Source organism: Lates calcarifer, linkage group LG3 (genome assembly GCF_001640805.2).
Source record: "Lates calcarifer isolate ASB-BC8 linkage group LG3, TLL_Latcal_v3, whole genome shotgun sequence".
Taxonomy (NCBI): domain Eukaryota; kingdom Metazoa; phylum Chordata; class Actinopteri; family Centropomidae; genus Lates; species Lates calcarifer.
Window position 1 is genome coordinate 14913928 of NC_066835.1, and position 21964 is coordinate 14935891.

General features: G+C 41.6%; 1 protein-coding gene across 4 annotated transcripts in view; it reads left to right on the forward strand.

Moving 5' to 3' along the window:
• Nucleotides 1-21469, forward strand: part of celf3a (cugbp, Elav-like family member 3a) — a 42219-nt gene extending 20750 nt beyond the window's left edge. For 2 of the 4 annotated variants that reach the window (XM_051067670.1, XM_018685023.2), the window contains 11 exons: nt 9783-9831; nt 11993-12121; nt 13337-13416; nt 14181-14324; nt 15637-15781; nt 16142-16291; nt 16544-16603; nt 17213-17317; nt 18288-18431; nt 18621-18753; nt 21319-21469. In XM_051067670.1, coding sequence (XP_050923627.1) covers nt 9783-9831; nt 11993-12121; nt 13337-13416; nt 14181-14324; nt 15637-15781; nt 16142-16291; nt 16544-16603; nt 17213-17317; nt 18288-18431; nt 18621-18748 — 1134 coding nt within the window. In that variant the 3' untranslated portion in view covers nt 18749-18753; nt 21319-21469. Of the gene's footprint in view, nt 1-9782; nt 9832-11992; nt 12122-13336; nt 13417-14180; nt 14325-15636; nt 15782-16141; nt 16292-16543; nt 16604-17212; nt 17318-18287; nt 18432-18620; nt 18754-19208; nt 19306-21318 lie in introns of all 4 variants that reach the window. The other 2 variants (XR_001961891.2, XM_018685024.2) reach the window with 2 other exon arrangements.
• The last annotated feature ends 495 nt before the right edge of the window (nt 21470-21964 follow it).

Consider the following 21964-nt stretch of genomic DNA (forward strand, 5'->3'; position numbering starts at 1 on the left):
GCTCGCTGCTGGAGTGACTTTGCCAGTTCTTATTCTCTGTGATGTTCCTCTTCCTTTCTATCTTTCTCTGTCTTTCTCTGTCTCTCTCTCTCTCTCTCTCTCTCTCTCTCTCTCTCTCCCCCCTCCTCTCTCTCTCTTTCTATCCATCGCTCCTTCTGAATTCTAATCAAAGTTAAACCTAGCTTTATTAGCATAGCCAGGCAGCAGGTGTGCTGCCAAATGACATTTCCAGAGCTAAATATGACATGACAGCCGCGTCTCTATAATAACCGACTATATGAGAGACAAGGCGACAAGGCAAGGAATTACTGAGACAGAGTGTGCTCCCAGACTTGCTGCTGCTTCCTCTTTTACTAACAAGGCTTTAACCCTGTTTCCTTTTGGTTATTTTTGTTGAAATCTACATCATCCACCCCCCCCCCTCCTGAATGGCGGCTCATGGTCATAGTTTTTGAGGAAAGAGTGAGGAAGGAGGTGAACAGTGTATGGTTGCAAATAACTATTATTTACAGTATCGATTAACCTGTGAATCCTTTTTTTAAAAGGATTGATTAATTGTTCTCAGAACCCAAGATGATTTAGTCACAGTAAACATTTTTAATTTTAATGCAGTAGAAGACTAAGAAAACCAGCAAATATTCACATTTGGAAAGCTCTTGTCATTTTTGCTTAAAAAAATGTTAAAAACAGACTTTAATTAATCAAAGAATCATTTGACAGAAAAATAATCAGCAAGCATTTTAATAATCATTTGAGACATTTTTCAAACAAAAATGCAAAATATTCTACTCACATGTAAAGATTGGCTGGTTTTCTTTGTCTGATGTGATAGGGCTACTGGTAAGGCAAAACAAAACAATTTTTTTTTTCACTTGATAACTAAGCTAAACGATGACTCGATCATTTCAATCATTGATAGCTAATTTTCTGTCAATTGACTAATCATTTCAGCAGCAGGCTGGTGTTGTATTGGCAGGGAGGGGGGAAACTGGGGGATTGTAGAGACAGTTTGAGGGAGCAGGCTGGTATTAGGGTGGCAACAAAAGAAATCCTATTGTTAGCGTGACAGTAGCATGACCTTTCTGACCTCTTGTAGGGTGGATCAGCGGGACCCAATGCCCCGTGGCTAAAGCCCTCTTCCCCCCCTGTGTTTCAACCCTCCTCACAACCTCTTACCTCTAAGCTGTGTGGAACAAGCTAAACCCTCCTGTGTTCTCTCAATCCTTCACTGCCCTCCCCCTCCCTTGCCAAAAGAAAGAAGGAGGAAAAAAAAAAGACGAAAACCATCTTATTAGCTCCATACACGCCCACACGGACAAGAACTGCTTCCCACCCCTGCTACCAGCTGTGGTGTAATTGTCATCTAATTGCACCTGCACTGCCAAAGAATAATTAACTTTGGCATTTCATGGTCGGCGCGATACAAAAGAAATAACATGAAAGCAATTATAGGACTGAGAGGAGAGACCTAAAATGAAAGCACACCTGAATGTAGAGAAAGCTGAAGGATGTCATTAACACTCTGCTGCTGCCTTTTTCAAATTTTTTTTAGCATTTTTCCTCTCTGGAAGGTAAGAGTTGAACCCACTGGTTTTTTTTCCTCTCCCTGCTGTTTTGCACTGATTTTTTCTCTCAGCCAACAATGGAAAAGAAGAAAGGAGGGGGAAAAAAAGACAGAGAAAGAAGTCAGGCAGGGGCGAACAGATGGTTATATCGGAGTGGCACCTGGCCTTGTGTTTAATTTCAGGTGAGAGAGAGTCCGATTCTTAAGTGGGAGAGGGAGGAAGAGTGTCAAAAGCACATTCAGCCGAAAGCAAGGAAGAAAAGTGAGAGAATGGTGTAGTTGAAAACGAGAGAGAGAGAGAGAAAGGCAGGAGCAGTAAAACAGATTCGCTCTCAGAGTAAGTGTGGAAATGGAGGTTGGGAAGAGAAAAAAAAAAATTCAGTGAGCTGCTCTCTCATTCTGTCCTGCTTGGACATCTTGTACTCTTGTCCCCGCTGTTCTTTATCGTTTTATCTCTGCGCTGTCTCCGGCCAGTTTGTGTGATCTAGTCAGCTGTCGCAAGGCTCACAGAGACAATAACATCCGGTTATGCCACAATAAAAGATTTTTCACACAGCAGCCTCCAAAACTGAACTTGGATTAACATCTGTTGAATGATTGAGTCATGTGACTGTTTGCCATGGAGGTCATTAGAGCTGAAACTATTTTAAAACATGAATCTGCAACTTAAAAAAAAAAAAAAATCCATTCACAATCCATTAATCAAGAAAAATTTCAAGAATAAATGGTTCCAGCTTTTTATATGTAGATATATTCTGGTTTTCTTAGGCCTCAGTGATGGTGAACTGAATATATTTAGGTTTTGTGCTGTTGCTCAGACAAAGCAGGACATTTTAAAACGTCACAGTGAGCATATTTTCCTATTTTCTGACATTTTAGGGACCAGACGAAAATAATCTGTTTGTCTGTTATTTTTCTAAGTAAGCTGTCTTTATGGTAAATATGAAACTACAGCTAGCAGCCAGTTAGCTCAGCTTAGCATAAAGATATGAAACAGGGAAAAACAGCTAGCCTAGCTTCTGTCCAAGGGTAGCAAAACCTGCCTACCAGCACCTCTAAAACTCTTTGATTAAAATGTCATGTCTTATTCATTGAAGGACCAGGCTAGCTGTTTCCCCCTGTTTCCAGTCTTTATGCTAAGCTAAGCTAACTGGCTGCTGTCTGCATTTATATACAGACATGAAAGAAGTATTTTCATCCAACTGTCAGCAAGAGAGCATGTTAGCGTATTTATCAAAATGTAAAAGAGAGAATTGTTAGCTGCAGCCCTGAAGCTCATATCTGCTTCAGTAGACACAATATATTGCTCCTCATCAACACTCACTTACTTGAATTAATATTTGCAACAATGTCTAACCATTAATTTTAAATGCAATAACTATTTAATAGTGCGACTGTGCCCTAGTGAGAAAGTAGACTGTGTGTGTGTGTGTGTGTGTGTGTGTGTGTGTATGTGTTTGCATGTGCAGCGGGGGAAGGGAGGGCAGGTGTTCACACTAACAGGGTGTAATGAAGGGTGTGTGCTTTTTGTGTGCGCGTGTGTGCAACTGTCTGTTTGCTTTTGTGCGCAGTGTGGTTTCCGTGGAGAGCACACATCCCAAAGATGTGGACGGATGGAAGTTGTTGGGGTTTATTATGAGCTCCTCTCAGGTTTCTTCATTCACTATCTGCACCGTGTGTGTGTGTGTGTGTGTGTGTGTGTGTGTGTGAGAGAGAGAGAGAGAGAGAGAGAGAGAGAGTAAAATCTGTGCTGCGAGGCCTTCTGTGTTTAAGCTGCCCATACGAGAGGAAAGAGCCCTCTTTGAGTGGAACATCTGACTAAGCCTGACATTTACTCAGCCATAAGGACTCAGACGGAGCAGACAGAGGGGTTTTATCAATAGTCTGAAATAAATGCATATGCTAAATATAGCCCAGGCTTTTTACACAGGATATGAGATGGGAAGTTGTGTTGCCAGAATGTTGTAATTTGTACCCTTAATGTCTGAGCAAACATGCTGCTGTAGATGTAGATCGGCCATGACCAGTTGCATGATGTCTTTTATGAACCTGTTATCAATGTAGACTTCTTCAGTCTTTAGGTTTTTGTCTCAAAAGCCGGATGAATGGGTAGAAACTGTTATTTAATGTGTTGACAGGACAAAAAAAAAAAGTGACACAAACACAAAGGAGAAGCTCAGATGTGGTTCACTGGGGCACAGCGAACATGCCACTTTATGTATCTGACAATAAGCAGATAAAGCAGCGCTTCCATATGTAGCCGCCTGTCCTGACGTCAGTGACTTGCGGGGATGATGATGATGATAGCAATTAGTGCGCCTCAGAGCAAATGTGTTCATTTGATGAATGTATCTGCCGTCGATTCATTTACATATGCATGCATATCAATGCGTGGCGGGGACGACGCAGGACAGGCGGCGGTGCTCTGACTGGGAACAGAATAAAAATTTAAAAAAGAGAGAGAAAGAAAGGGCCCGGTCTCTGTACGTCACTCTGGGGCGACTGTAATGATGAATGCAGATTGGATTTACAGAGGTGGTAAATGGGTGTGAATTAGAGAGAAATTGGATAAATGAAGGAGGGGTGGGACAATAAGCTGAGGGTGGGGGGAGGGAAGGAAGAAATGAATGAAAGTTTGACATAATGAACAGTGGGTGGCAGCGAGGGTGGAGGGGGGGTTGGAGGTGCATTGAGGCAGTGTGTTTATCAGCTTAAATACAGACATCTGTTACTGAGAAATAGTGTGTTTCGGGGGTGGGGGGGGGTTGGTGTGTGTGTGCCTGATATAGTCGAACATACACACACACACACACACAACTCATTAGGCCTCTTTGAACTCTTAGGACTGGTCATAGCATGCACACACACACACACTGCACTACATGTGGAGTTACAGTGTGTAAATCATGCACAATTTTTTTTTTTAAAAAGAAAGAAAAGTAGGACATGGACCCTATTTGTACCCACACACACAAACACACATAAATCTGTCCGTGATTCAGTTCTTTTCCCCCCTCTGCTCCACTGAGTCGAGTCAAACAACACTTGACATGAATATTTAACAGTCAGAAGAGACAAAACAATTGAGAGTCAACTCCAGTGTTGTTAGAAATTTACTCTTTGATATTCAGTTTCTCCACTTTGAAGGGTTTTTGTTGGCTGTCTGACAAAAAGAAAAAGGCTGAATGTCAGCTTCGTCTTGATGCTGGACAGACTGGTGAACCCTGTAGGAGGAGGAGGAGAAAACACTGGGAAGCAGCTTTGACACTGAAGACTGGATCATTGATTAAATATTATTGAACTGTACAAGCGTTGTGCTGTCAGTCTCTTTGTGTTTGATTGATTTAGCGACTGGCTGAATTCAGGTAGGAAAAGGCAAGAGTTTCTCTCTTCTCTCTCTCTTTCCGCCTTGTGTGCTCACCCGCCCATGTGTGTGCGCATCTGTGTGTGCATCCACGTGTGGAAACATTAACAGACCGTACTTGTGCATCTCTGGTTTTCTTTTTTTTTCCTTTTTTGTCCCTGCCTCTGTCTCTTTGTGCGAGCTCACAATCATCTGCGTTTGTTAATCTCCTTTTTTTCTGTCCTTTTTTTTTCTCCTTTTTTTGGCCCCGTGAATATATCAATTTCCACCTGTGCTTCTCCCTTTTTCCCCCCCCGGGTGAATTCACAAGTGCGTCCCAGCGTAAGTGCATTTCGCAACGAGGAGGTGGATGGAGAAGCGAGGGAGCAAAAAAAAAAAAAAAAAAGCATCAGAGACGTGGAGAGGAACAGAACAGGGAGGAGAGGGAGGGGAGGAGAGGGGGAAGAGGGGGAGGCGGGAGGTGGCAGGTTGATTACGGTCGCAGGTCTCGTTGCCTGGAGACGGCGGGGACGAGGGATGCCAGGTTGCCTGGCGACCGGCACGATGCAATGACCAGCACTGTGTGATGGAGCGGAGGGGAGGCGAAGACGGAAAATTGTCTTTGTGCCCCCCCATCTCCTCTCCCTCCGCCCCACCCCACCCAACTACATCCCCCACCACTTTACCCCCTCCACCCCCCACCTCCAACTCTGCCTCCCTGCTGTAAATGTTCTTGAAAGAGCAGGGGAGATGGTCCGCGCTGATATATTTACCATTCAGAGCGGCTGCTTTTTTCCATGGCCGACAAGCAGAATGGATTGAAATTGGGAGAGAAAACAGGCAACAGAAATGTGTCACCCTCACGCAGCAGCAGCACCGCTATATAGACTTAACAACACTGGCTGCGTTGAGCTGCGAGAGTATAGAGATTATCATCTGCTCTGCAGGTCATAATAGAAAGGAGAGAAAAATGTCATCATCAATATGGTTTACTCACTTCGACTGTAAACAATCCTAAATCTAAAACACATTTGTGTTGCCACAGTGGATGTAAATGCATTTACATTGGGGTATATATATGGATACTGATAGCGTGGCGGGGGTCATGCATTATGGCGAAGGGGTTGGGCTGTGATTTGATTGGATAATCTATGGATTTAATATCTCATAATCCTTGGTGAAATCCCCCCGTGGCATCACAGTGCGAAAAGATTAAGTATGTGTAGATGTGTGCTCATGTTGCTGTGACCGACAGGAGCAGACAGAGCATGTGTGTGTGTGTGTGTGTGTGTGTGTGTGTGTGTGTGTGTGTGGGAATAATGTATCTGTGTTTAGTCTGAGGATGACTGTATATAAAAATCTGTGTGTTTGTAGATGGAGCGCAGGGGGAGATAAAAAAAAAAAAGCAAAAACACACTGGTAAAATGGGCTGTTGATCAGGCAGGTTTTTGCCTGTGTGTTGTCTGTGCACAGTATGGGACTGTTTTTGTAAACAAGCCTAAGAGAGAAAGGGGAGGGGAGGGAGGGAGGTGGGGTGGGGGGCAACAGGAGGAGGAGGGGAGAGAGCAAATTACTGTAAAGTGTGTGTTAGTGGTTTAGGCTTAGAGGGAGATATTTTTCTCCCTGCTTCTGCATCTGCTCTCGAGGCAGCGCCAACATTCAACAGGCACGAACGCTCCCTCCATCGTCCTTTCTTTTTTCATCTTCCTTTTCTTTTTTTGCTCCCTCCCTCCCTCTCTCATCTAATCCCTCTATCTCTCGACCTAGAAGCACCCTTTGTCCTCCTCATTTTTTTTTTTTTTCCGGTCCCTTCCGCACGTTGTTCAGGGCAACCTTGTTTACCTGATATGGCGGGTGGTGGTGGAGGTAGTGGTTGAAAAGGGTGGAGGTGGTGGTGGGGTTCTCATCACCGGGGTTGTCATGACGATGGCCATGCGAGCGCGGTCGTTCGTCAGAGCAGAGGGGGCTGGTTGCCGTGCCGATCTGAAGTGGCACAGCCTTGATGCCTCCACTTCTCACTGTTTTCCCTCTTGTATATTCTAATTCCAATCTCCTGAGCCATCTGCTGCTGCTTCGCCTTATCACCACCGCCACGGCCCTCACTGTTTGTCTTCCTGCACTGAAATATGGGCCATGGGATTTTTTACAGGCGTCATTCAAACATGTGAGAGATGTCACATTAAACTGCTGCAGCACCAGCTCTGAATCCTTAACTCAGCTCCAAGATATTTCACCAAGAATTATCTTTGCATTAGAAAAATAACAGATGTAATCTGAGCCTGGTTTTATTGTAGGTTTGAAGAGTTTGTCCATGTATATTGCAGTTCAGTGTATAGTGTGTACACAGGCCTATAGCAACCACTGACGACATTAAGGCCTTGTTATCAGTATTTGTTTCTAAAGTGGTTTTAGCCACTGGAGGTTTACTAAAAGTAACTTTTACCTTTTTGTACTATACTAAGAATGAAAAATCCCACATGGACACATATATGTGAAAACATTTACTATTTATTTATATGTGGATATATATATACAGCAATATATTTTTTGTTGTGTTTAAAGGGAAACTGTCCCAAATTGCTGCATGTTATCAGTAAAAGAAAACATTATATAAACTGTATGTATGGCCATCGTTATTCGAGCTGTCATCTTTGCCTCCATGTGCGCACGTTTTGAAGCATTTGAAGCAGTTCTTCTTTTTAATGCTTAAAAAAATGTGGAATACACCTTCAAATTAAGTGCATAAAAAACGCTGAGAGACGATTATGATCAACAAAGAGGTGACATCAAGAGAAACAAAGAGTGAAAGTCTGAATATGATCAAAAAGTAACCACAGGACTGCTAGTTAATGTTTCTTTCTGTTAAAACCAGCCTAAAAACATGAACAAAGAATAGAGTGACTCAGTATTTGACTATAAAGATACCCAATTAAATAAAATAGTGCGAATAAGGAGTGTGAATAAAGTTACGTTTCATATTTCAAACCCCTGATCTAAGCCTAAAACATAAAGCATGAGTACAAATGTAATTTCATTACAGGACAGCAGATGTTAAGTAAACATATAATATTGCACAGTGGTAAATAATACCAGACTCTGCACAGGCTGAGCCACTGCTGTGGTGCTGTGGGTGCAAATAACATGAGAAGTGATTGGTATAGTGGTAAACAGTGGACCAAAGACAATGAATGGACTCTTTTATAATAACTTAGTGGTATTTGTTGAGAGTTTTCATGCAAAGCAGCATGAGTATGTGGATTTTAGCCTGTGGCTGCAGTCAGGATGATCATATCTTCACTGTAAAAAAAAAAAAGAAGAAAGATTACATCTGATTTTATGTGACAAAACTAAAACTAAAATTACTATTCAATGATTGCAGGCGCAGGCTTTCATTTGCTTGAGTGACTGGAAGATGGTTTTGATACTTTGCCCCTCCATCTACTCTATCATTCTATTAATTGGTGCAATCAATTGGATGTTCTCAGTTGGGAGAGGCAGGAGTCTTCTGCAGGGGATGCAGGTGGTATTTCAGCCGTCGGTTGGGTCCGGTCGGCGGGGGCAGAGACATCGGGGGTGTTTGTGCATGCGGGGCCCGGTCGGCGGAGAGTGCGGACCACGGTGCCGATCGATAGCGTCTCCTCCCGGTGACCGATCACAGCAGATCAATCAGTGACACAGGATCAGTGACTGGCTGAAATGTCACCAGCTCCATAATTAAGACCTTCATTAAGCCACAGTTAACAGAGTGTCACTCTGGTTGCTTTCACCTCGACTCCTCACCTACACCACCCCCTCCTCCTCTTCCTTCTCCTCCTCCCACCTCCACCCCTTCCTCCATATGTTCCTTTCCTTCCCCTCAATCCCTCTCAATCCCACCCTTCTTTGCCTTTTGCTCTCTCTTGTTCGTTCTTTTCTTTATTCCGCTCAGTTCCTCTTTTCACCCTCGTCGTGCTCTATACATTTGAAAGACGGGGCGCAGAAGCACTGATGTGTGCACATTTTCATATAGGGGTTTTGTTAAATAATGGGGAGGACGATTGTGAGGAAGTAAAGGAAAAAAATGGGATTTCAGCAGCTTGTCTTTTGATGAATTATGAAAAGGTCGTCCAATCCTTCTCTATGTCGTGTGTGCTCTACTTTTTCCTTGTCATTCTTTCAGTCTTTGTTTTTTTTTAGATATGATTCCTTCCTTTCTACCCCCCCTCAGTCTGTCTCTCCCTCTGCCTCTGCGTCAGGCTCAGAGTCTCTCACTATTCCGATGCCGCGTGCTCCTGTAATCCAGATTAGCCGGCGAGTGTTCTTAATCTTATCACTTCCCCAATCCCGCGTGGGTGTGTGCTTTTCCTGGTTTTGTGTGATAGGGGGAGAAGGGGGAACGATAGACGGCGGGATTAGAGGAGATTCTGAGAGAGAGACTCAGGAGAGGAGAGGTGGGGAGAGTGAGAGAGAGAAAGAGAGAGACTGTACGACACCGTGAATGTAATATCACACATATCAGTGTCAGCTGTGGTCTGCTGGAGTAGAGCTGGCAAAAAAAAGGAAAGGAGAAAATGATTGGGGGAACGTAGGAGGCTGGAGCTCAGGCTGGATTCACATTCACATAAATTTCACTATTACGTAACATTACAGCAATAATAGATGAAGTCTGTACATATGAGTGTCATCTTCTGCAAATTACAGGACAGTAGTGGCCACATTTTGAATAAGTGCCAGTGTCAATATCAGTTACTGCCCATTATTTCAGGTTTTTACGTTTTTTTCAAGGCAAATAAATCCCATTCATTGTTTTATTTTTCCTGTTTTTCTTGCTGTTCACGGTCATGACTCCTGTCCTGTATTTAAACTCTCTGTGCCGTGTGGCCTCTGTCTTTCCAGATGAACCGCCCGATCCAAGTGAAGCCAGCGGACAGCGAGAGTAGAGGGGGTAAGAGACACCTGTCCCCCCCACACACACAGACACACGACACCTGTTCAAACAACAGCACCTCGACAGTGTACACAATCAAAAATGTCACTCTTAATGAGTTATTTAGCCTTATATCAACAATGAAACACTCATTTTTCCTGCATCAAGTGAGAAAAAAATAAGGTTTTTAGAGCAGCCGTTCAAGAATGTGGCAGTATCACAAAACGACACAGATGATAAACACCGGATTCAGGACAATATCAGACGATGATTAAGACACAATCAACTTCAACAACATCAATTTGCATCGAAAAAGATGTAAGATTTTATCATCCCTCCTCTCCACTCCAACAACGATTTCAAGAGTCAGTGTTAGATTCAATTAGCTGTTAAAACGGCTGCACCTGTAACATCACACACTGTGCACAGTCTCTGCACCTTCAAAGCTGCATGTTTGAACTGTCACAACGGTGTTACAGTGCTGGATTTACACAGCAGTTTTTAACAAATGCTGCTGAGGATCCTCCTGCCCTGACATCTAATCAATCAGCCACTTGATCAATCACCTGATCAGTTATTGTCAGTTTCACCCACTTTTCAGCATTTGGGAACAGATTATTATAAATTCAGCTGTTTCTGGAGACTTAAAGCATTATGCTTTTGTATGTTTTTGCTCATTTACCTCACTTCATATATCCCCTACTGTACATTATTGTTGCCCATTTTAGCAATGAAAACCATAGCTTTATGTGAGGTCTGAGAATCGATTTAAAAACTGGAAACTTGGTTGAGATGCAGTAGCTACCCCATCACACTATGCAGGGTCAAAATGCAGTCAAAAGACTGATTAGAAAAGTCTGCCTGAATAGTGTTTTTGTGCCTTTTCACTGTGTCCCTGATTTCTAATTGGTCTTACAGAGCACATTTTGACATGCTACAGTCGTAAAAGCACAGATATAAATGATAAAATTAATGAAGGCCGAATTTCACTTAGTTGCTTTATTTTCAGGCTCACCATCACACTATCACGGCTTACTGGGACACTTGAATAGACCTGAGCCATTGTTCATGTTACTAGTAACACCTGCGCTTCTCCTAGTCAAAATGCCTGCCGTGAGAAAGGCCTCTTGAAGGCCCACTTCAGCATCTAATCAGTTCCTTTTCTCCAGCTTTTCAACATCTTGAGTACACATTTTACTTTAGCTTCTTGTCAAAGACCTAAAGAATCATGTTTTAGCTCATTTATTGTAATACACACATAATATTAATTGATGTTGACCATTTTGCAAAACCATTGGTTCCCTTCCATTCCAATGTTGTCGAACAAGGTGCTTGAGATAGTCAACATAATGGGAGGTATTAGTTTTGTTCAAATGCGGTTGAAAGATGGTGTTGTGTTGTGTTGTGTTGTGTTGTGTTGTGTTGTGTTGTGTTGAAAAGTTCTCACATGTCAGCTATCAAACCACAACTTTTTAATACAAGAAATTACCAAATTCTACTTCTCCTGTGTTTGGATTTGTTAAAATGAAAACATACAGTAGCTTGTAATCTGGCTGCTTTTCTGCAGTCGGCACCCAAATCCTCCCAATTTACAGTCAGCAGTCTGTTCCAATCAAACCATGTTTTCAACCACACTCTCGTGTAACATTTGCATAAACGTGCTGTGACTGACTCTGTTTCTCGAGCTTCAGGTCTCCAGCAGATGATGTTTTTCATATGGTGTGTTTTGGAGAATAGTCTGCAGGAATCTAACATGTACGTTATTTGTAGTGAATGGGCTGAAATGTGCAGAAACGCTGGTCTGATCTCTCACATACGGGGACAGACGGAGCAGCTTCTCTGACAACACAGAGGGTGACAAACATTTGAGTCATGGCCAGATGCTGTTTGTTTGTTGTGATGTTCGCGTTACTGCACTCTGGTGGCGCCCTGAAGGATGGCAGGCTGACATCCACCCTGCTTTGTAACTCCTTATTATCTCACCATTTCCCTATTATTCATGCATGTACAGTGACATGGCACTTCTCCCTCTTTCCCCCCTCTTCTTCACTGCCTGTATCACCCCTCTCATAAAAACACCCACTCCCACTTTTCCTCCCCCCTCTTCAATCTCACTCACACGATCCACACACTATCCTGTTTTCTTCCCCTCCCATCTTGGCGATCTCCTTCCCCTTAGAAGACAGGAAGCTGTTTGTGGGTATGCTGGGAAAACAGCAGACGGACGCCGATGTGAGAAAGATGTTCGAACCGTTCGGCAGCATAGAGGAGTGCACGGTGCTCCGCGGGCCTGACGGTACCAGCAAAGGTAACGTAAGATACACACAAGATACAAAATAAAACAAAATAAATGTCATGCATAAAATTAATGAATGGCACCAGATAAAAACATTAGAGGTTGAACTAACTTAGCCCAAATCATGACAATACAGACTGCTGTACCTCTACTTGATGTAAAAAAGTTGTAACATGCAGATTTACTTACACAAATTGTACATTTTTCCCAAAACACCAAGTGCTTTAAACCATCTATCTTCTTTCCATTTCTTTGAATAAAACCACCTGTTTTTAAAAACTCTAACAGACTCAGAGTATCTCTCATCATCCGGTTATCTGCTCCAGATTTTCGCCCACACACACTGAAAAGATGTAGATCCAAAAGAGCCATATTTATGAATTTAGACTATGTGTAGTATTAAACCTGTGTTGGCCTGTTGTAGGCTCAGACACCACTAAATAGTCTGGTCCCAGGGCATTTAGGCCTTTATACACACACAATTTGCTGCCAAATGCTGAACCCTGTTAGCAGTGTTTAGAAATTTTTGTGATTTTTGTGTTCGCAATAACATGTAACATATCGTCTTATTTAAATTAGTGATTAGACAACCTAAAATCAATCAACTCTTAAAACACTAAATTCACATTTGTCGCAGTTATTGAAATGATCAGTGCTATGATGATTTTGGGAAGCGTTACCACCCTCAGCAATTTCCAAAACAAATGAGTCTCAGGCATCCTTTAGCTTTTAAACGATTGCAGCTGGAGTCCAGATCATGGCTTTAATGTGACACTTACTTTGTGTAACTGTTTGTATTGTTATTTTATTTAATTTTTTTTTTATCCGTCCCTGAGAATTAGGCCCGCAGCACATTACCATCACGTGAATGTAAATTACTATTGTCACTAACAACAATGCTAATGATATTTGCCATGTAAATCAAAGTCCGGTGACAGTTTAAACACAGATGCTAGATTTTTCTACGTTTGTTGCATGAGGCATGACTAATGGTCCAATAGGTTTTATGGGTCATGGCTAATGATGCGTTTGGTGGTTTATGGGCTGTGATTGATGAAGCAATGAATGTTTTGTGGACCATGTTTAATGATGCCTTAGTAACTGATGAAGCACTAGATGTAAGACGGCTCCTAATGTATTTTTAAAGGGAAGTAGTTTCTTTATACTGTGTGTGTGTGAGTGTGTGTTTGTGTGAGGCCACGTTTAATGGTGTGTCATTTCATGTAGGGTGTGCATTTGTAAAGTTCCAGAGCAACGCAGAAGCCCAGGCCGCCATCAACGCTCTGCATGGGAGTCGTACTTTACCTGTAAGTTACCCCCCCTACACACACACACACATACACACACACACTCACACACACAAACTACACAGCTACAACTAGTTACACATACACATGGTTGCACATAAACTCAAATGGACACACTCAGATGCTCCCAATCCAGTCATTTAGACACTCATCATGGTGACTCAGCTAATAGTCACTACTTCTCTTTTCTGTCCCCCTCCTCCACACACACACACACACACACACACAATAGAGGACAAAACCTTTATAAATTCTGGTCATCTCTTTTTTATTCTGCCAGAGGTGATTTGTATGATGCTTTTATGCAGGTTCACTAAATTAAAAGCTGAGTTTATGTGTGAAAAATACATGTTTATCTCTGTTTTTTGGACATTTTATTTTACGTAAACATTTTGTAATTTTAGCCTTATTGTCATAGAAAGTGTTAACCTACAACTGAAAATTACCTTTATATTTTTGCATTATAACCAGTGTTACTTGTTTTGCTTTGATTTTTTCATATTTATTTGGTAGCAGGTGGTATAGAGCTGAAAAGAAATGAGGTTAGACGCAGAGATGACTTGGGACAAAGGTCCCTGGCCGGACAAGAACCAGGGACATTATGATAACATGACCACCTTCTTAGACCTCCCAGGCTAGCAGGACGCCCCCCGTGCCTTATCACCTGTTTTTAACCTTACCAAATGGGGATATTTTTTCTAACTCGTGTTGACGTGAGAAGCAACAGACAGAAGGAGTCATGATTCTTCACGTTACCTCCGCAGGGCGCCTCGTCCAGCCTGGTGGTGAAGTTCGCCGATTCAGAGAAGGAGCGAGGGCTCAGGCGGATGCAGCAGGTGGCCTCTCAGCTGGGCGTCATCAGTCCCATGACCCTGCACCTCGGGGCATACAACGCCTACACACAGGCCGTGAGGAACACACGTTCACACCCACACATACACACACACACATTTCTGTAGAAACACTCTTCATAATGAAACACAGAGCAAATAAACTTATGTGTTTCTGTTTAGTTTGTTTTTATATGTGCCTCCTCTCTTTCCTGTCTCTCCTCTTCTCTCTGTCTCTCCCTCTCTCTGTCTCTCCCTCTCTCTGTCTGATAGCTTTACCTCAGCATCAAGCCTTATTTGGATAATTAGAAAGAGATCAAGCCTGAGCCATAAATGATTCTTGAACAAAAACAGTCTGCGGTGCAATAAAAGGTTGAGACGCCCTGAATTAACTGACGTTTTCTTTATGTAGACATAAAAGTACAGAACTAAAAACTGATGTGACAGAAAGTGAAAATAACAAAATGAAAGAAAAGATACAAAATCAGTTTTTTGGAGAAGCAAACCTTACTCGATGCGATATGTTCCTTGTGATTCTAATAGAAGAGTTTTAATGTTATACTAGATGATCTTAATTGGAAAAATGACAATTTACAATGTCGAGTAAAGCAGCTCTCGTCTTTGCTAATTGACTATTTAGTGCAAATGGTTTTAGATTTGGCTCATTAACGGTTGTTCAATTTGTGATGCTTAAGGAGGCCTGACAACATTTTTACTCTGCGGTGGACGTGTTCGCAAAGCACTCATGGTAAACATTACATAAAGTAAAACTGCTGACCAAAGAAAAAAGAGAAAAGAATCATCAATAAAGTGCAGATCCACGTGAAAGATACACAACAGCAGAAATGTAGTCTGTTATAATTACCCTCACAGTTCAGTTTAGAGCAGGAACATGATGTGAAGTCAGATTATTACTTTGATTTGGCCCTAATGACTGATTATAACTCCTGCGAAGCGTCTGCACTGGTTTGCAAAAACAGAGCAGGTCAGTGAGGACAGCTGCTCTGTGTTATATTGCAGCACACAGAGACGTGGCCTTCAGGTATATTGACCCATGATTGAGGTTCAGTCTGGAGTCATCGCAGTTCTATTAAACATGCTGGATTTTTATGGCAGGATCCTGTTATTTGAACTCTTTAATAATAAAAATCTGAGCGTAGTGTTTCTGTCTGTGATTGTCGTCTAAAGAAATCACACACTAAATGTCTGGTGTTGAGCTTTTTCACAATTTGTTCGGTTTCTGATGTGTTTTTGTACTTTACCACCCTGAGATTAGACTCAGGGAACACACACCTCCAACCTAAACACAGACACATCCATCTAAACATTCTCAATTCTCTAAACTCCAAATCACCCTCTCCCCTCCTCTCTCTCTCCCTCCGTCCTCCAGCTGATGCAGCAGCAGGCCCTGGTGGCGCAGTCGGCCTACCTCTCTCCCGTTGCCACGGTTGCGGCGGTTCAGATGCAGCAGCTCGCCGCCCTCAACCCCAGCAGCATCATTGCCACGCCGATCGCATCCATCACCCCCTCCTCAGGTAATGAGAGGCAGAGATGTCTGGCCCCGGCCGGCCTTGATTAGATTTCTGCCTGAAATATGAGGACAGATACAAGGAGAGGTGGACCTAAGAGGACAAAATAACAAACATCTATTTTGTAGTTTTATTTCTTTTTCAGACTGCCATGATGATAGCTGTGTTAGCTTTAACTTTTAAGGTATAAAAACCACTAAGTAATAGTGTTACTTTAGTATTCTGTACTTCAGTCTAGAATAAAATGAGTACTGAAACTACAGACAGGAAATAGTTGGTATTTTCATTTGATCACCGATTAAATCAGATGGTTTGTCTGTTTGTTTTTTCTGTGTATGAAATGCTGTCATCGTTGTTTTTCTGCAGGTACCAGCACTCCACCCTCCATCGCAGCCACACCTGTTCCCGCTCTGCCTCCTCCCATCGCGGTGAACAGCTACCCCTCCGTGCCAGCTCCGCCCAACGGCCAGTCGGCAACCGAAGCCCTGTACACCAACGGGGTTCATGCCTATCAGGGTATCGCAGCTACATCACGTCCCCGAGTAAAAAAAATAATGTGAAATATTCCTCCACAGGTTCACAGGCTTCCTGTTTTGATGTGCCACAGCAAGGGTCTAATTAAGATGAAATGAAATGAAACTAAAGCACTAAATGTTATCTGGAGCGTGCTGATGTGCTCCAGATAGCAGTTAGGGATTTTTTGTGTGTGTGTATCTTTGTGTGTGTGCATATACAGCAGTTAGTGACAATATGTTTACTGTGTCACAGCTCAGAGTCCTGTCCTGGATCCTCTACAGCAAGCTTATACAGGCATGCAGCACTATACAGGTGAGCCTCACAGTCTCAGTATTAATTGAGTTGGATATGTTGGATATAAAGCTATAAATTGTAACATAAACTGACATTTATTTATAGAAAGTGTTGCTATGTGCATATGTACTCGGTGCTTGTAGAAAAAAACAAAATATGCAAAGTTCAAACTGATTTCAGATGTACAAACAAACATGTAATCTCACAAATATTCTTTTTTTTTTTTGTTGCTACATTTCACATAAAATTTGACTCCTCTGCCTCAGATTTTTTTTTTTTTTTTTTTTGAGGTTTAGTTCCTCAAAATAACTCCAGCTACATTTTGCATTCTGTTTTGCAACCTGAATGCAAAACAGTTTACGTAACAGCTACATTAACTTTGCACTCCCCGATTACCGAGCAGCGTGTGCGTAAAGTAGGAATCCAGAGTCAAAACATGTACATATATTACAGAATGTAAATAAGCTGCAGCCCTATAGAATGAGTCACACATCACAAACTATATGCAAAACATCTCCCCGTTTTAGTAGATCTGTAGGTGGGAATACAGCTCTGTCAACAATCAGAAAAAAACGATTAGTTTGCGGTGCTCTGCTCTCTGCTCACCTGTTCCTCCTCTCCCATCAGCCACCTACCCTGCTGCCTACGGCCTGGTGGGACAGCCGTTCCCCCACCAGCCCACACTGGTGGCTCAGCAGCCGCAGCAGCCGCAGCAGCTGCAGCAACGGGAAGGTAAACTCAAACTCAACTGTGCAGAAATGTGGAGTAATCATATCTCAGAGAGACATTCCAGTGGTTTTGCATGTTTTAGCCCTTTTGCCACAAATCACACGCACTTTACATCACAGGTTATCATTTTGTAAACAGTGCTCCTGCGCTTTAAGGGGTGACTGTATTTTATTTTTCTGCCATTATCTGATGGTTTTCATTGCTTTTGCATGATATGAGAATGAAAACAATTTAAAACTTTATTGAACTACATTATTTATCACACTGATGATAGTCTGCATTTGTCAAAACTAAGGCAACAACTAACAATGATTTCACTGACTATCTGAATAATTGTCTAGTCTATAAAATGTCTGAAACTGGAGAATAGCTGGAGGCTTTTGCTTGAAAAATGACTTAAATTACTCAATCAGTCATCATAGTTGTTGCAGATAAACTTTGTTGAATGACTAATTGATTAATTGACCACTCATTTCAGCTCTAGTCAAAACACTACACACTAACTGTCTTGGTAACATTGTCATAATGCAGTGCAGACTTTTCAAATCATTCTCTACTTAAACTGCATTTCCAAGTGATGATGAATGTAGACTTGATATCTTTTACAATTTGATCACTGATCTTCAATCCATATAAAACTGATTTAAAATCAATGTGTGTCTAGGAGTGGAGGAAGAATACATCCAAATGTCTGACCCTATATTATATGCATTTAAAAACTGTTATCTGTATTTAAGAAGCCTTGCAAACCCACTGGTGTGGTACTTGTGGGCAAGAAAACACATAAATGCATTTCCCAAAACATTTAACTGATTTAATTTGTTTTAGATTTTATGTCCTGCTCATTGAGTCATATTAACTCTGCTTTTCTGAGTGTTTCCTGAACACTGCTGCTCTTTTACTGATCTCTTTACCTGTCCTGTCTTGTCACGTCATGTTCTTGTCCTTGTCTCTCTCCTGTCTTTGCGTACAGGACCTGAGGGCTGTAACATCTTCATCTACCACCTGCCACAGGAGTTCACCGACTCTGAGATACTGCAGATGTTCCTGCCCTTCGGAAACGTCATCTCTGCGAAGGTGTTTGTTGACCGCGCCACCAACCAGAGCAAATGCTTCGGTGAGTGACGGTAACAGAGACTGTAAAGATTGTTGTCACCTTGTGGGTTTTAGAGGCTTTCTTTCTTATGTGACAAAAGACATGTTTTCATTTTATTTGCTTTCACTTTTTTCCCCATAAATGATGCTGCCGTTGCTGCACCGATGAATGTTTATATTTACTTCTTCCCCTCTGTTGCTTCCTCCTCAGGTTTTGTGAGCTTTGACAACCCCTCTAGCGCCCAGACTGCCATCCAGGCCATGAACGGCTTCCAGATCGGCATGAAGAGACTGAAGGTGCAGCTGAAGAGGCCCAAGGACGCCAACAGGCCTTACTGAAGGAGGTGAGCTACTGTGTTTGAGGAGACGGGGAGGGAGTTGATAGACAGCGGGAAATGTGTCTGGAAGTTAAAGAGACAGAGTGGATGTAATTGGGGGCTTCATTTAAATGGCTGTCTTTCATGTGGAACTGAAGAAGTCAATAAGCCTACAGTAGATTAACTTTACTGAGGTGGCAGCTCTCTAAAAATACCATCAATTTGAAATACATTACAAGGATCAGAAGATACCTATGTTGTGTAAAAGTGGCTCCTTCTTTTTTTTGCTCAGCGTGTAGGGACAGTTTTATACAGAAGTAGACTTTAAGTCGGTTCAAATGTTGTGTCTAACCAGTGTTCTGTCGCAGGGTTGAATGCCAACTACTGTTCGTCATTAATTTTTTGTTTTACTTTTTCATTTATTGTTTTTGTGCTGTGCCATATGCCATTTTTCCTGAAAAAAACATCACACCACTCTCAAGACTGTCCCGTCCATACATATATCGTGGAGACGTGCGTCGCTATGGCTACGGTTGCCTAGCAACCGCTAAAACCTCCCCCCTTCCTTCTCACTGCGTTGTAAGTTAATTGGCCTGTGTTGGTTGCTGTGGCGATATTGCCTGTGATGGTTGCCATTAGCAATTTTTATTTTGGGCCGTTGCCTTGATTCACCATGCTCAACTGCATGGCGGGTTACTGTGGCGACCATGAACTGTGTTTGGTGCGTTGTGAGTTTCCTCTTATTATTTTGTCCTGGTTTTTTAATCCTTGCAAACACTGATCAATAACTGTCACTTTACCTCAGCATCTGTAAGTAATTGATTATCATGACATGCTGTTTTTATTCTTTTTTTAAAAGTCCTCTAAAAGCTTCAATGCTCAGAGCTAAATTAGCCTGTTGTCCATCAAATATGGATCTATTAGAATTTATTCCTTTTAGACTTTTTTGGTTCTCGATTAGTTTCCTTTTTGTTGTCTGTCATGATTATCATTCTTACATATCCCCTCTGTTTAGTTGGTTGGTGTGGTAGTTTTTCGGTGAGTACGGGGTTTTTGTTTGGTTGTAACTCAATTCCAAGTGACTTTGTGCCTGAACTTTGTTTGGTTTTTGTGAGACTGAAAATGTACTGAACGTGCCCCTGTATATGGTCGACAACATAGTATTTGTGTACAAGTGACTCTGCGTGCAAGCGTGAGACAAAGCCGAGGTGTGTGCATTTATATCTGTATTGAGTAGATGTGAAAAAAATATTTGTGTGTGTAAGTGAACGTGTGTGTGTGTGTGTGTTGTACCAACTGAGACACTAACCTTACTCTAGAAGGTTTTGGGTAAAGCTGTTTGGTTCCTGTGACACGTGCTGCTGGCTGAGGAACTGCATTCCTCTGTAGGAATTCTGGATATATCCCAAAAAATATTCCAAATATTCAAATAATATAACCCAAAGTCTCCATTTCATATTGAAAACAACCAGCAATTCATAAGGTTTCTTTTGCACAGGGTATCTGCAGGTCATTAACATGACTAAAAAAGTGCCTTAAAAAGCCTGATATGATCTAGGGAAATTAAATGTTTTTATTCTAATATAAATCAAAAACAAAGATGTTTCTGGTCCTAAAAAACAACATTTACAAGGCTTAAATCATTTTTAGGCTGAAAACAAAACTGAATTTGATCCACCACAATAAATAAAACACTTCCATGACAAATTAATACATTAAATTTTAGTTCAAACACCCCTTAACATATAGTTTCCCCACTTTTTCTCCCTTAAGTATCTTTAAGGCTCCACACTGTGCAACAGTATCATACATCAGTTTGTTTCCTCTCTTCATTGAAGCTTTTTTTCTTTTTCTTTTTTTCAATATTATAGGTTATTTGTGCATAATTTTATCCAGGCTTCCCTTAATTTCCACCTGATACATTTCATATCTTAGAAGTCTATAAGAATTTATAGAAAATAAAGTGGGTCTGAGAGTAATGACTGCTTGTTAAGAGGTTTTTTAACTTAGTCATTATTTGTAAATGACAGATGATTCACATCCACTGCTCTGATACATAATTGATATTGAATATAGACAAACTGACGGTAAAAACTTGAATTAAAAAGTGGAAATTTGTTGTTTCTGGTACCTGCAGATGCCCTCTTTGCAGTAACCCTGCATCACAAATAAACTATTTGAAATCTTCCCTCGTCTGAGAAACCTACAGTTTGGTGAATGGCATGGTTCTGAATATTATTAGAATAAAAAGTGAAATAATCTCCGACTGTTCTCTAAAAATGTGGAGAGTTTACCCTCTACCAGAATTCCTACCATGCATGTTCTGAATTAATTTGCCTGCCAAAAGATATGATAAAGTATTTTCTAAGAACGTGCATACACTTGCAGCAGTATGACTGTCACTTATTTGAGTTGCATGGACACTAGTTGATTACTGAGACTCCCCCTGAGGCATCAGTGCAAGCAGTGTGTATTGCAGACACCACTCCACTTCCAAAGTCTCAAATGTGTGTGTTTCATTTCTGTGATTTGGTTTAAAAAATGCTTTGGTCTCTCTCTCTCTCTTTCTCTTCTCTTCTTCTTTACCTCCAGGAAAACCTAAGAGTTCAATCAAGAAAACCACTTGGGATGTCCCAGCCTTTTTTGGTTGTTTGACCAACCGTATAGCACAGGAGCAACACTTCACAGAGAGCAGTATCACGTGTATGCGCTTAAAAAAAAAAAAAAGAAAAGAAAAAAGAAACTACGACGATGACGGCAGTAATATCAGCAACAAATACATCTACAGAATCAGCATCCGCAATATCAGAAGTGCTCCAGAGTTCCTACTGTATCATTCCACAGCTGGATTCATTTATATTATGTACATACTCTATTGTTGGCAACAAGATCTACATGTTAAGAAAAAGCATATCACTGATGTTATTCTACTGAACAGGGTTCTACTGTATAGTGTGATTTGTGGTCTATGGCGTGAACAGAAGGCCAGTCTACACAGTCAGAGGCAAAAGAAAATAATATTCTGTATGATTACCATTGGTAATATTGTTATGTAGAGTTAGTTTTATTATTTATACGTAAATTAAAAACATGGGGTAATTAAAACTGGAAGAGAAATGGATTTCCTCTCACTGTACATACCTTGGTTTTAAAAATGGAGTTAAAAGGACTTAAAACTTCACGAGTTAAGATTCTCTGCTGCCACTACTTTTCAGATTAACTAAGCGGAAGGAAGGGC